Source organism: Panulirus ornatus, chromosome 48 (genome assembly GCF_036320965.1).
Source record: "Panulirus ornatus isolate Po-2019 chromosome 48, ASM3632096v1, whole genome shotgun sequence".
In the NCBI taxonomy this organism is placed as follows: Eukaryota; Metazoa; Arthropoda; class Malacostraca; order Decapoda; family Palinuridae; genus Panulirus; species Panulirus ornatus.
Genome location: NC_092271.1, coordinates 23,088,536 through 23,101,596, shown reverse-complemented (window position 1 = coordinate 23,101,596; position 13,061 = coordinate 23,088,536). Strand labels below are relative to the sequence as shown.

General features: G+C 39.2%; 1 protein-coding gene across 2 annotated transcripts in view; it reads right to left on the bottom strand.

The window, feature by feature from the left end:
- Positions 1 to 13,061, bottom strand: part of LOC139763829 (transmembrane protein 117-like) — a 131,136-nt gene that overhangs the window by 18,616 nt on the left and 99,459 nt on the right. Inside the window, exons 6-9 of one of the 2 annotated variants that reach the window (XM_071690147.1) lie at positions 12,315 to 12,581; positions 11,533 to 11,658; positions 7,152 to 7,285; positions 3,704 to 3,777 (exon numbers count right to left, since the gene is read on the bottom strand). In XM_071690147.1, the coding sequence (XP_071546248.1) occupies positions 3,730 to 3,777; positions 7,152 to 7,285; positions 11,533 to 11,658; positions 12,315 to 12,581 (575 nt within the window). In that variant the 3' untranslated portion in view covers positions 3,704 to 3,729. The remainder of the gene's footprint in view (positions 1 to 3,703; positions 3,778 to 7,151; positions 7,286 to 11,532; positions 11,659 to 12,314; positions 12,582 to 13,061) is intronic. The other variant, XM_071690146.1, reaches the window with a different exon arrangement.

Genomic DNA, 13,061 nt, shown 5'->3' with positions numbered 1-13,061 from the left:
CAAAATCTTTCGCAGTATTGTTTTCGGTGTGTGAACACTGGTGATGATGACATTTAGAAGGGAAATCACAGCAAAGACATTGGACAATTAATCCCTGTGTTCTGAATTTCCTAAATAAAGGAGATACAACAAACAAAAGTTTTTGGTGGATATGACACAAAAGTTTCAGTGTTGTGAAATGACCAACCAAATCTTGCATCAAGTGCAGGCATTCATTTCTAATTACAGAATACTTTATAAAGCTGTGATGGTAATCATTACAAACTATCAAATCAAACGAGAAAACCTAAAAAATGATAAATTCCAGTATATACACAATCATGCCACTGATGAAATATGCAACATATGGATACTTTTCCTACAATCATCCATTATGTATATATACAATATGTATTCTGACAATACATATTAATAAAATGAAGGACTACTGTATCAAAAAATACATCTTGAACTGGTAAAAATAATAATATTTTGGATCTCCGTGGTGTAGAAGTCAGCATTCCTGACCATAATGCATTCATGGGCCACCCAGGGTTGAGAACTTAGATTCAAATCCTGATTGTGGCAGTTGGTATACAGTCAACCCAGCTGGCTGTCCACCCTTAAGGGTTGGTCAATACAATGGGTACCTGGATTAGGGCTTGGACACACACCCACACACACACAATATACACTTATCTTTATCTATTATATTTGGTTGCCGTTTCCCACGTCAGCGAGGTAGCACCAGGAAACAGACGAAGAACAACCCATCCACTCATACATACATATATATACATAAACGTCCATGCCTGTACCTATGCATACACATACATATACATATCGACACATACACATATACATACATAAATACACATGTACATATTCATACTTGCTTGCCTTCAATCCATTCCTGGTGCCATCCCGCCCCACAGGAAACAGCATCGCTGGCCCCACTTCAGCGAGGTAGCATCAGGAAAACAGACAAAAAAGGCCACATTTATTCACTCAGTCTCTAGCTGTTGTGTGCAATGCACTGAGACCACAGCTCCCAATCCACATGCAGGCCCCACAGACCTTTCCATGGCCTACCTCAGACATTTCACATGCCCTGGTTCAGTCCACTGACAACACGTCAACCCCGGTATACCACAATGTTCCATTTCACTCTGTTTCTTGCACACCTCTCATCCTTCTGCATGCTCAGGCCCTGATCAGTCAAAATCTTTTTCACTCGATCCTTCCAGCTCCAATTTGGTCTCCTGCTTCTCCTTGTTCCCTCCACCTCTGACACATATATCCTCTTTGTCAATGTTTCCTCTTTCATTCTCTCCAAATGTTCAAACCATTTCAACATACCCCCTTCTGCTCTCTCAGCTACATTCTTTTTAGCACCACACATCACTCTTACCCTTTCATTACTTACTCTATGAAACCATCTAACACCACATATTTTCCCAAAACATTTAATTTTCAACACCACCCTCCTCTGTACAACCCTATCTATAACCCATGCCTCGCAACCATATAATATTGTTGGAACTACTATTCCTTCAAACAAACCCATTTTTGCTCTCTGAGATAACACTCTCTCCACATGTTTTCCATCAGTCCCAGAACCTTTGCCCCCTCCTCCCCCACCTTATGACTCACCTCTGCTTCCATGGTTCCATTCACTGCTAAATACACTCCTAGATATCTGAAATACTTCTCTTTCTCCATTTTTTCTCCGCTCAAACTTACATCCCAATTAACTTGTCCCTCAACCCTGTTGAACCTAATAACCTTGATCTTATTCACATTTACTCTCAACTTTCTCCTTTTGCACACTTTTCAAAACTCAGTCACCAACTTCGACAGATTCTGTATCATCAGCAAACAATAGCTGACTTACTTCCCAGGCCCTCTCATCCCAATAGACTGCATACTCAACCCTCTCTCCAAAACTCTTGCATTTACCTCCCTAACCACACCATCCATTAAAAAAATTAAACAACCATGGAGACATCACACACCCCTGCTGCAGACCAACCTTCACTGGAAACGAGTCACTCTCCTCTCTTCCTAGTCATACACATGCCTTACATCCTTTATAAAAACTTTTCACTGCCTCTAGCAGCTTAACTCCCACATCATATACTCTTAAGACCTTCCACAAAGCATCTCTATCAAACTTATCATATGCCTTCTCCAGATCCATGAATGCCACATACAAATCTATCTGATTTTCTAAACATTTCTCACACATTCTTCAAAGCAAACACCTGATCCATACATCCTCTACCACTCCTGAAAGCACACTGCTCCTCCCCAATCTGATGCCCTGTACATGCCTTCACCATATACATGGCTACCAAGAGTGTGAAACTTTGTGGATGTAAAGAGAAAGATGGCTACTCTGAAAAATGAAAAATAAAATTATCAATGTTCATTTGCTTTCTGTTGATGGAATTTCACATCACTAATTCTTAAACAAAGTTTCCCTGATTGAAAAGCAAACTTATTCATAATAGTTACAAGTGATTAAGAACCAGCCCTAAGGTGCTTCATAAATTGTAACTCAAGATCAAGAATCAATGATGATGGTGCTCATCACTGCAACATCCATGGCAGTCACTGATCAAGTACTACTGACAAAGGTGTTTATCGGTACTTCACTAACAGTGACAGCTAATCAACAGACAGTGATTATGGTTCATCTTTACCAAAAGTTAACAATCAAGGTGTTTTCCAATGCTTCATTAGCAACAACCAACATTAAATACAGAATAAAGGAGCTCATTAGCACTTCAAAAACTGCAACCACTAATAAAAAATCAGCAAGCACAGTGCTAACCAACACTTCATCGACAATGATCGGCGACCATGGACCAATGACCAAGGTGTATTTCACCAACAGTGAACAGTAACAATAATACAATAAATAAGATGTTGGTCAATGTGCTTCTCCAGCAGTGATCAGTGACCAAGGATCAATGAACAAAGTATGGGTCAGTTTGCTTCAGCAGCACCAATCAGTGACTATGGATCCAGCAAAATGCTGAACAGAGGTTCCATATGTCACCCACATATATGCACTGGGAAGTGATAAGATACGTTAACAACAGTACCTTCGAAAACTTAAAAGAGGTAGATAATTCCTTTCACACAGTTTCATTATTACAGTAATACACAAAATGTAAATCTAAACAGTAGAAAAACTTTGACACATCCATGGATTCTTTAAGAATTCAACTATCTACCCTTACAGCATAAATATATTTATCATGCATTTTTAGTACCTCAGTCACTATCGATCATGCACAGGTTCACAGCAGGGGAACAAGTTAACAGTATTCATTGCATCCTGTCCAGTACTCCTACAGGTCATGAGAAATAAGTTAAAAAGAAAGAAAGCATTATAGGAAAGGCAATTCTTAAGACATTCTGGCCAAGATAAGATACCCTAGACATGATGATTAATGAAGAATCAAAGGAGAAATGTTACAAGAGTGAACTCAAGCTTATGCTGCATTACGTCTAAGAATTACATTCAATTTCATTTAAAACAATTGCCTGTCCTCTCTGTCTTTAAGGACCATGAATCTAGTGCATTTTAAGGTCCCATAAATCTAGTGAATTAGAAGATGGCAGGGTCTATAAAGCTTATGGGGGCTCTAGGGAGGCCATGACTAAGAGGGTCAGCTAGGAGGCTCAAGACCACTATAAAGAGTATATAGCAGACCTGACAGACACACATGACGCCCAAACTCAGGGGTTTCGGGTATTTCGTGGGCGTGGGCGGGCCTTGGGGTGCAACTGGTGGGCGTGAGGGGGAGAAATGAGGGCGTGAGATGGTGTAAGGGCAATGGGGCAGAGAAGGTCCCTCTCATGACCCTCTCTACATATACCCTCACGAGGTAAAGCTTATTCTGATACATATGACAATTACAGGATCACATGTCAACAACTATTTCACTTGTGAAATGTACTCATCTTTTAATAAACAGATTTTCATGGACATTTTACACAATTTAAGTGAACTGATAATTAATCCATTTAAAACTTTTTCAAAGCTCAACAGTGCTTGCTTTATTGCATATAAATATCTAAAGAAGGCACAGCATAAGCTCTTTGGCTCAAATACAAAAAAGTGTGCTAATCTATAATTACTGAGTGACCGATCTAATAGATATGAATCTTACATATAAACAAAATAATTATTAGGTTCATTATGTTCCACCTGCCTTTAATATCTCACATATATATTACACTGGTGATACCTAATGAGTTTCGGTGTCTTAGAAAAATCTGTTGTCAAAAGTAATCCACTACATAGCACTAATCAATTTGGATTAATCACTAAAACTTTCTCAATGGGTGCAATTCTAAACTTGAGTACCCAACTAATATTCTAAATGACAATACAAGAGCAATTACTTTCCCAGCCAATTGGATAAGAAAATGTTCTTTAGAGCAACAAGTCTTCAGATTCAGAATGAGCTCATTTAATTCATAAATCACACTAAAAAATAAAGAAATATTGCATGAATCCAGCACTATCCATATTCACTCTCAAAGACAGACTACCTAATTTGTTGTACTGAAGTCATGACTGACCTGTTTCATGTTGTATAAACACCCATATTCAGAAAATATGTGATTTGTATATCAAAAAGACTTACTGTACAACATACTTTTTAAACAATGCAACTTTATGCATTTTCAGCAATGCAGTTCAATGTCTCATCAAAATAAAGACATTGCTTCTACACCCATCATGACCTGTCACTGTCATATCAAAAAATGTTCGTTTTCCAATAAGTGTGTGAAGTTACATGACAGTTTCATTTCACGGATCTTTACTTTCAAGAAATTACATGAGAGCATTCTAAGAATACAGCTGCGTTCTGTCAATATTTTGAATATATACAAATGTGATAAGATGGGAAAATAAAGTCTGGGGGATAAGATTGTGAACACATTTTGTTCCAATGTACAGGTGTTGCTCTGACTAAAGCAGCTGGCAGGTATCATTACTCACTTGGTGAGTAAGATATCTTGCCAACTGTGTGCAACACTGGCTTGAAAATGTTTGTTTAGGTCATCTTTACGTTAGAAATACTTTGTAAACTCTCTTTAACATCATAACGATGGAATGGAGTTATGAATTATGTTTTCCTGAGGAGGAAGTGATGAATACTCTCACCCTTAATTCAGTACGTTAAACACAAAGTATATCTAATAAACTAGCTTGTATCAAAATATTTTCAGCATGAGAAATGACCAACATGACAGAGACTCGTATAGGCAGAAAACTGTGTGCAATAGAAAATAACTTGAATCAATTTTGTCTCTGGACCCATCTTGGCCCTTCAAGTGAGCTAACTGTGCAAGTATGGGATAAGAGACCTTATCCAATCACTTGCTTTCATTAAGATGGTGCTGAATTCTAGGCACAGATCACACATGGCATAAAATCCAACACAAAAGCAGAACAGGTGTGCTGTCATTGTGAACATTTGGCAAAATAGGTGTGCCTGCTGATTAAACAAGTATGCTTGAAAATGCATGCAACTCTGTGTCAAGGCTGAAAAGAAAATTTAGATTACAATAGTGTGGAACCAAAAATGAAAAATGAAAAGTTTAATCTAGGTGAAGCACAAGTGAACTCATGAGGGTAGTGACTGAAGCAACTTTTCTTTTTATTTATGGTATCTCATTTTTATGAATATAAACAAATGGTGTCATTACCTGTGCTAATAAAATCTGAAAAAGATCTTAATTATACCAGTGAAAAAGGTTTAAATGAGGAAATGGGCTCTGAAAACAGAAAAACTTTTTCCTGGGCCTAGAAGGGGTGACCTGAGAAAGTCTGTGTTCCTCGCTTTTGTTCAGAGATTACTGACAATACACCACATGGAAATACACTTCCATATCATTCTAGCCTAATGACCCTACCATTAAAAGTGATTGCATGCCAGTAGTTAGCCAGTGAAACAATGCCATTAACCTAAGGCCTAGACAATGCTATAGCTAAGTCTGCATCAGGTGATTCAATCAAACAATGTTTAATAATCCCCAAAGATTTTACCTAAATCAGAGGCATGTGACAATGCATGACTAATCAGGCACGTAAAGCCTGTCCACAACTTGTTTTGTTATGCAAAAAGGCGTAAGCTGCTATGTATATGAATTTCTGGCATAAACAACTATAGATATATTGATTTACCTGGAAAGAGGGATCAACCCATTTCCTCAGTGAAACTAATTAAAGGTGGGTAAGAACATGTTGTTGGCAAATTTCTTCAATGTACTTTTTTTTCTATTTTGCTTTCCGTTGTTGGCAAACAGTGAACAGTGATAATGGGTCCATTATACCAGGATGAAATGGAAGGGCTTTCTATATTATGTATTGTTCACATCAATCCTGTGCAAGGGCTAAGAGCACTAGTATCCTTGGCTTGCTGTCAGGCTCAGAAAGTGAAATAATTCTAATGAATGATATACAATCTATAACATACCAGAATTAAGCAATGTGCAACACCAGAAATTTTACAGTGTGGTCAACCTCCACATCCATCTGAGATGCTGCAAAACAGTGACATTCATTACAACTCTATTATTTCGTAAAAGTTATCTGCATACACTAAGATAAACAAAATAAGAAAACATCCCCAGGTCAAATCTACTGTAGACTCTGCAACAAGAAGTTCACTGATGAAACTGCTTCATGCACAGCATATCTGTCCAGATGATAAAGGCAATATCAGAACTAAATGCAGTTTGAAGTTCTTACACAATACTAACCCAATTTTGTGAGTCAAAAATTCTTCTCTATTTCATCTTCAAAGTTCACAACTATGAATATTCTGAATAATTCATAACAATAAGAACAGTACATCCCAACACATTAAGTCTCAGTAGGTTTGGCATATATGTTAAAGAATATGAATACAAACAATACAAAATCAAGCATCACAACTGTCATTTTAATCAATATTGTGCAACAAAACCACTAAAACTATCTGCTCTTCACTTATACAGTGGCACGCATCCAGACAAAACAAACTGAGCAGTGCAACTTATTGCCATATATCCAAACAAAATAAAGCTGGTGGTGCTGCATCTCCACATATGCATTTTTGTACCAGATAAAATCAAAACAAAGGCTATGGTATTAAGTTTCTAACCTGGTTGGGTGGGAAGCGTCCATAAAGGGAAACAAGCGTGAAGAGCATGACAAAGCCCAGTATGTTTGGGATGAAGGCTGTACATTTGACTGAGAGGCTGTAATCCATGAAGCGAGAGTACATAAACATGTCCTCTGAAATGTTCAAAGAAGGTCAATAGAATATGAGAAGCATTTTTGGCTGTGAGAATATATGAACACACCCTCTGATAGTTCATTATAAACTATTTGTTGAATTGACCTGCAAAAATGAAAGTAAAATCTGACGTATGGTTAGAGCCAAGTAGATTAGGCAACCTTTGCTAAAGAAATGGGATTATCCATTTATCATGTATAATTCCATTACACTAAAGTCTATTTGATTTTATGACTTAAAAAAAGTGAAGATTGTTTTAGTTGCAGCAAAGGCTTCTATAATTGTAATGATCCTTTTTTTCAGGTGATACATACGTTACAGTAACCTCAATATCTCATCAATGAGCCATCTATTTCCTCTGCCACAAATGAAGGCTGCAAGAATAATACACTACAAATATGAAAGTTCAATATGACAGAATATTATTCAGCACTGCAGATCAGCACATGAGTTCTCACATATGATTTTATGAACCTAAAACTAATGGTCAATTGTTGTTATTCTGCTTATTAATGTATACTGCAGAGTTTAATGGCTCTGGGCTGCTAGACTGCCATAAATACCTACCATGAACAAGCTACGAATTTATTTGAGCTAATAATGTCTCTTTGATTAACTTGTTAAAGTCACCTCAAATAACCTTGTCATTCTGATGACCTTTTTATGGCAAACCAGTAAACTAGGTAAATGTGTGTTAGGAATTTGACATATAAAGAGTATGAATAAATGAATTCAATAATCTCAACAAGTGAGGACAAAGAACATATAAAGAAGAATGAAGTAAATGACATAATCTAAAACTGAATGTGGTGTTTATGGAAGGGTAAGGAAATGTATGCTAAGGAGGAAGAAATTGTGATTGAAAGATATAACAAAAGTGTAAAAAACTGCACTTCTAGGATATGTGCTTGGAAGGACAATTGCAGAGTTGGGGCCTTGGAAAGGGAAAGAAAAAAAATGTGGGATTGGGAAGGGAGAAGGCAAGTGAAAAGCTGGGGTAGGGAATGAAGCAGGTGAGAAGATGGGGAGAAAAGAGGAAGCATGTGGGGAACCAAGAAGAGTGAGAGGAGGTATGTGAGGATATGGGAAGGGGGAGGAAGCATGTATGAGTAAGAGACACATGATGATGAAGATGAGGAAAACAGAAAGGGAGGAGAGGAAGCATCAAGAATTTAGGAAGGGAGAATTGCATACGGATTGGGGAGGTGGAGATTGGGAGCAGTAAAAAGCAGAGGAAGGGTGAAAAGGGAGTATTCTGAAGGTGGAAAGGAGGAAGACATGTAAAGTGAAGGGGGATGAGAAATATACAAGTGAGGAGTTCCGAGAAGAAAGATTAAGAAAAGCAAGGAGCTGAGGAGGGGAAGAAAGTAAATAAGAAGCAGGATGAAGGAGAAAATTGTGTAGAGCTAGAGAGGGATAGGAAGAACATGAGGAGATAAGCAAGTGATCTAAAACAAATGTTAGGAAAAGGGATAGGAAAAACATTAAGCCCTGGAAAATAAGGATATATTTCACTATCTGGAAGAAACAGAAGACAATGACACAAATGCAATGACAAGGTGCATAATTTGCTCAGTAAATTAAAGATGTTCATCATAAGATCAAATCAGAGAACAGTTCTGAAACACAGTTGAAAGATTAGACACTTTAAACACAAAAAATTCTATAAAAAAAGTAACACTGGACAATAACCAAAGGCCCCTCATCACAGTGTCTGATAGGGAGGTTATTTGAACTCCCTCTTCAGTCACATATCACACTTTTCATATTCATTACAGTTTAGGTTAACACCGAAACACTACTGAGTGTAATGAGTATGGTGATCATAATGCATTAGAAAAACAGGAGGAAATGGCAGAAAAACAAGAAAAAAGGAAAAGGGAAAAACGGGAGGTATGGGAAAGTGAACTGGAATAGGAAGACAATGAAACAGAAAATGAGTTCAAAAGATGGACAGATAATGCCAAAAAGAACGAAAGAACTAACTCATGATTATATTCCTGATCAGATAACTTTAGGAGGTAAATGGAATGTGTCAAGATCTTAGTGATACTGTCATGGAACAATATGAGAACAAAGCCTTATGGAGGAAAAATGAGAAAAAAACAAGAAAAAAAACAGTAAAAGAAATAAGAGGAGAGAGGAAATATACAGAGAATATTGAAGAATCTACAAGGGAGAAAGAGTGGGGAATACAACTGAGTGGCATGGAAGAAAACTATATAAGACAGACTACAACTGTAGTAAATGAATAAAGGAAAACACTACTGCAAACTAGAGTCATACTAACAGAGAAAAATATCATGATTAAAGGAGAAAGAATATGTGACTTTCAGTAGAAATTGCACACACACTGGGAAAGAATGTAGGGAGAATTTTTACAAGATTTAGTGAAACTTACAGGAGCAGGTAATGGGAGGCGTGGGATATAGAGGGTGATGATGGATGGTGATGGTGTAGCGATGGCAGTTGTGGAGTGAGTGGGGGAGAGTGGAAGGGTGACGGAGAAGGATGCAGAGGAAGATGTGAGAGGGTAATCAGAGGAGGTGGGGCAGGGGAGGTGCTATGTGGGGGGGGATGAACACTGGTGGAGTTAGAGGGACAGAGTGGGTTAGTAAGGAAGAGAGGGATAGGAGTGGCACAAAAAGATATTAGGAAAGCACTCTGGAAGATAAACTCAAGAAAAGATTGGATGGGTTCCAAGAGGGTGGCCCACACAAAGGCAAAATGGTGTGGGGACAGGAACGGGCCAGGCCTAAAGACACTACCTGGGTATGGCGGGCAGCCTCTGTCTTCTAATAATTTACACTATAAGTAAGACAAAGAAACTATCTTATGAATGTAAGGGTAAAGAGAAGCAACATATAACAAAAAAAAGGATTAAAAAACATATAAATATGCTGACGAGAGAGAATACCCTGTCCTGAAAGGAAAATGATTCAATGAAAAAAGGTAATTTCTTACAGTAGCAATTCTCAGAATGACATAAAAGACAAGAAATCAGACAAGAAAAACATTGACATATGTGTCATGATATGGTTATAACACCCTTTCACTTGTATGGTATGATATACATATGATTTGTTTGGCTCACTGGACCATGCCTGCCGACTTGTGGCAGGTTGTCATCAGATACAATCTCATCGAAGACCTTCTTACAAAGAGGAGTCTGTCCTTTCCCTGCGACTTCTTGTAGAGCAACTATGAAGCTGCAGGAACTCCTGGAGAACGTGGTCCTTGGGTCATATAATAATGATATGTGTTCTTTGAAGTCATGTTAGTTTTTCTAGTACCATATAAGTATAAGAAGTTAATGCACTTACGTGTAACCTAGCCCAAACATGTGGGGGGGCGGGGGGTGCAGAGTGGGAGTGAAATGTCAGCTGTAAACATTGTATTCTTCATATGGAAGGTGCATTAATTACATACATCATTCTATATAACTATCTATCTATATTCTTCGTGTTATTTTCCATCACAACTACTTACAGTTCTCACCAACTTAATCCCTCACTTTCGTGTATCCTCATGTTACATCTCCCGTTTATTATTTTTTCCCTTCTTGCCTTCATCTCAATCACATACTCCTTATCTGTCTGTTATAAAATACCAACTTTTCCAAAAACCAACTCCAGCTCAGAAATGCTTTCTTGAATTCTTGAAATAACTTCTGTATTTCGGATGTTGCTTTCATATCATAATCTCTCTCTCTCTCTCTCTCTCTCTCTCTCTCTCTCTCTCTCTCTCTCTCTCTCCACCAGTCATTATTTTTGTGAATTTATCACCGGCTCTCTCCAGCCAGAGATGAAGAATTGGGGAAGTAGGAGGAGCTTGGTCAGCTGGTTAGCTTGGCGTTACGCCTGACGACTGCAAGGAGCGTAGAGTCCATCAATGGCAAGTTACAACCATCAATCGAGATCATTTGAAGACCATGCAAACGCTCTTACTGCAAGCATATACGTTACAAAGGCAAGAAACAGAAATTTACGAAGGAGAGGAACAGAAGTCTTTAAGAAAGACAAATGAGGAAAAGAAGAGTAAAGAGAAGAAAAGAGGAAAAAGAAAGAAATCATTAGATTACAGGGACGTGAGGGAGCGATACATACAAAGGACAATAAAGATATACAAATGAGGATGTTGAGAATAAGGGATAGGAAACACCGTCTCGCGAATGTTCCAGACTCTTAACGGGTGGAGACATGACTACTGCTACTGTATACCACTCGACCTTAATGGCTATCCTTACGTTCTCTGTATGGCTTCCCAGTCGTATTATCTATCTCGGAGCGTGCCTCCCACGTCCACATTGTCTCGTTGCCCATGTCTACGAAGTCAGAGTCCTCTACGGTGTACACTTTCCTGCTGACAGGGTCTGTGGGGAGACAAACTGGTTAAAAAAAAAAAAAAAGTGTACAGTACAATAATACGAGGTACCGACATAAGGAAAACAGGGGGTACTATTCTATATCTCAATGATACTCCTGAGTTCTGAAGTAAAACCATAAATATTTCTAAGGAATGTTCTGCAAGCTTGAGCGGAAACAATTAACTTATAAACAAATGTACTTTTATGTTTAAAAACAAAATATAATCGAGGAAAAGTGGTTGCAAACTGCAGTATTGCCTGCTTTAGCACTGTTGGTATATAGCCTGACACTTTCACTCAGCATAAACGAAACTCGAACTCCATAAACAATATACTAATGTGTGAAAGTAGACTCATCAATGGCCACAGGGCCTTCATTCAACTACACAATGGCCACAAGGACCCCAATTCACCTACGTACTAACCACAGGGACCCCTCTATGTATTGGCCACAGTGGCCCTCATAAACCTACACACTAACCACAGGGATCCTCATTTACTTATATACTGGCCATAGTGGCCCTCACTCGCCTGCAGAATGGCTAAAGGGATCATCGGCTCGCCTATATAACGCCTTATACGGGCCTTCAAATCACCTAAATATTGCCCACAAAGGCCCCTCCACTTACCTACATACTGCCCATTAGGGCCCCTCCACTCACCTATATATTGCCCGTAGGGGCCCGGACTGTAGAAGATCTGGTTCTTCCACATGTTGAGGTCCAGGATCATGACGAGAAAGATGATGCCGTAGTTGAACCACTTCCCCGTGATGCTGGTCTTGCCGTACTTCCAGTGGAGGGTGTGGGTGGAGAACCCGGGAAGGTTGACGTCGATGGTGGAGGTGAAGTGGGGGAAGTCCCAATCCTGCATGACGATCAGGAGGTCCATCACCAGGATGAAGGAGGCCAGGAACGCGCGAGACAGCTCTGGAAGAGGAGCCGACAAATATTGGCCGTGGTTCTCGAAGTCGTAAAGAAAACGGAGGCGCCCGCTTCACCCCACCCCACCCCGAAGCCGAAGAAGACGTACTACCCTTTTATATAAAGTCGAAGTCAAAGAAACGTTTGTAGTCGAATTCGGGTAAACGTTCGTAGTCAAGGTCACGGGAAACGTTTGCAGCTGCAGTCTGGTGAGGGGGGGGGGGGTTAAGACTGGGTTGGAAACACAGCTGTTTAGCACCTGTGTCTGTTGTGGATGGAGGTGGGAGGGGAGGCATGTGTGAGTACAAGTTGTGGAAGTGTGAAGCAGTGGTAAGCTTTCTCTTTCCACTTCAGTGTTTATTGGTAGGCTACGCAGTGGTCTGGACGGGAAGGTCTTACGCCGTTGAAAAGAGAGAGAGAGAGAGAGAGAGAGAGAGAGAGAGAGAGAGAGAGAGAGAGAGAGAGAGAGAGAGAGAGAGAGAGAGA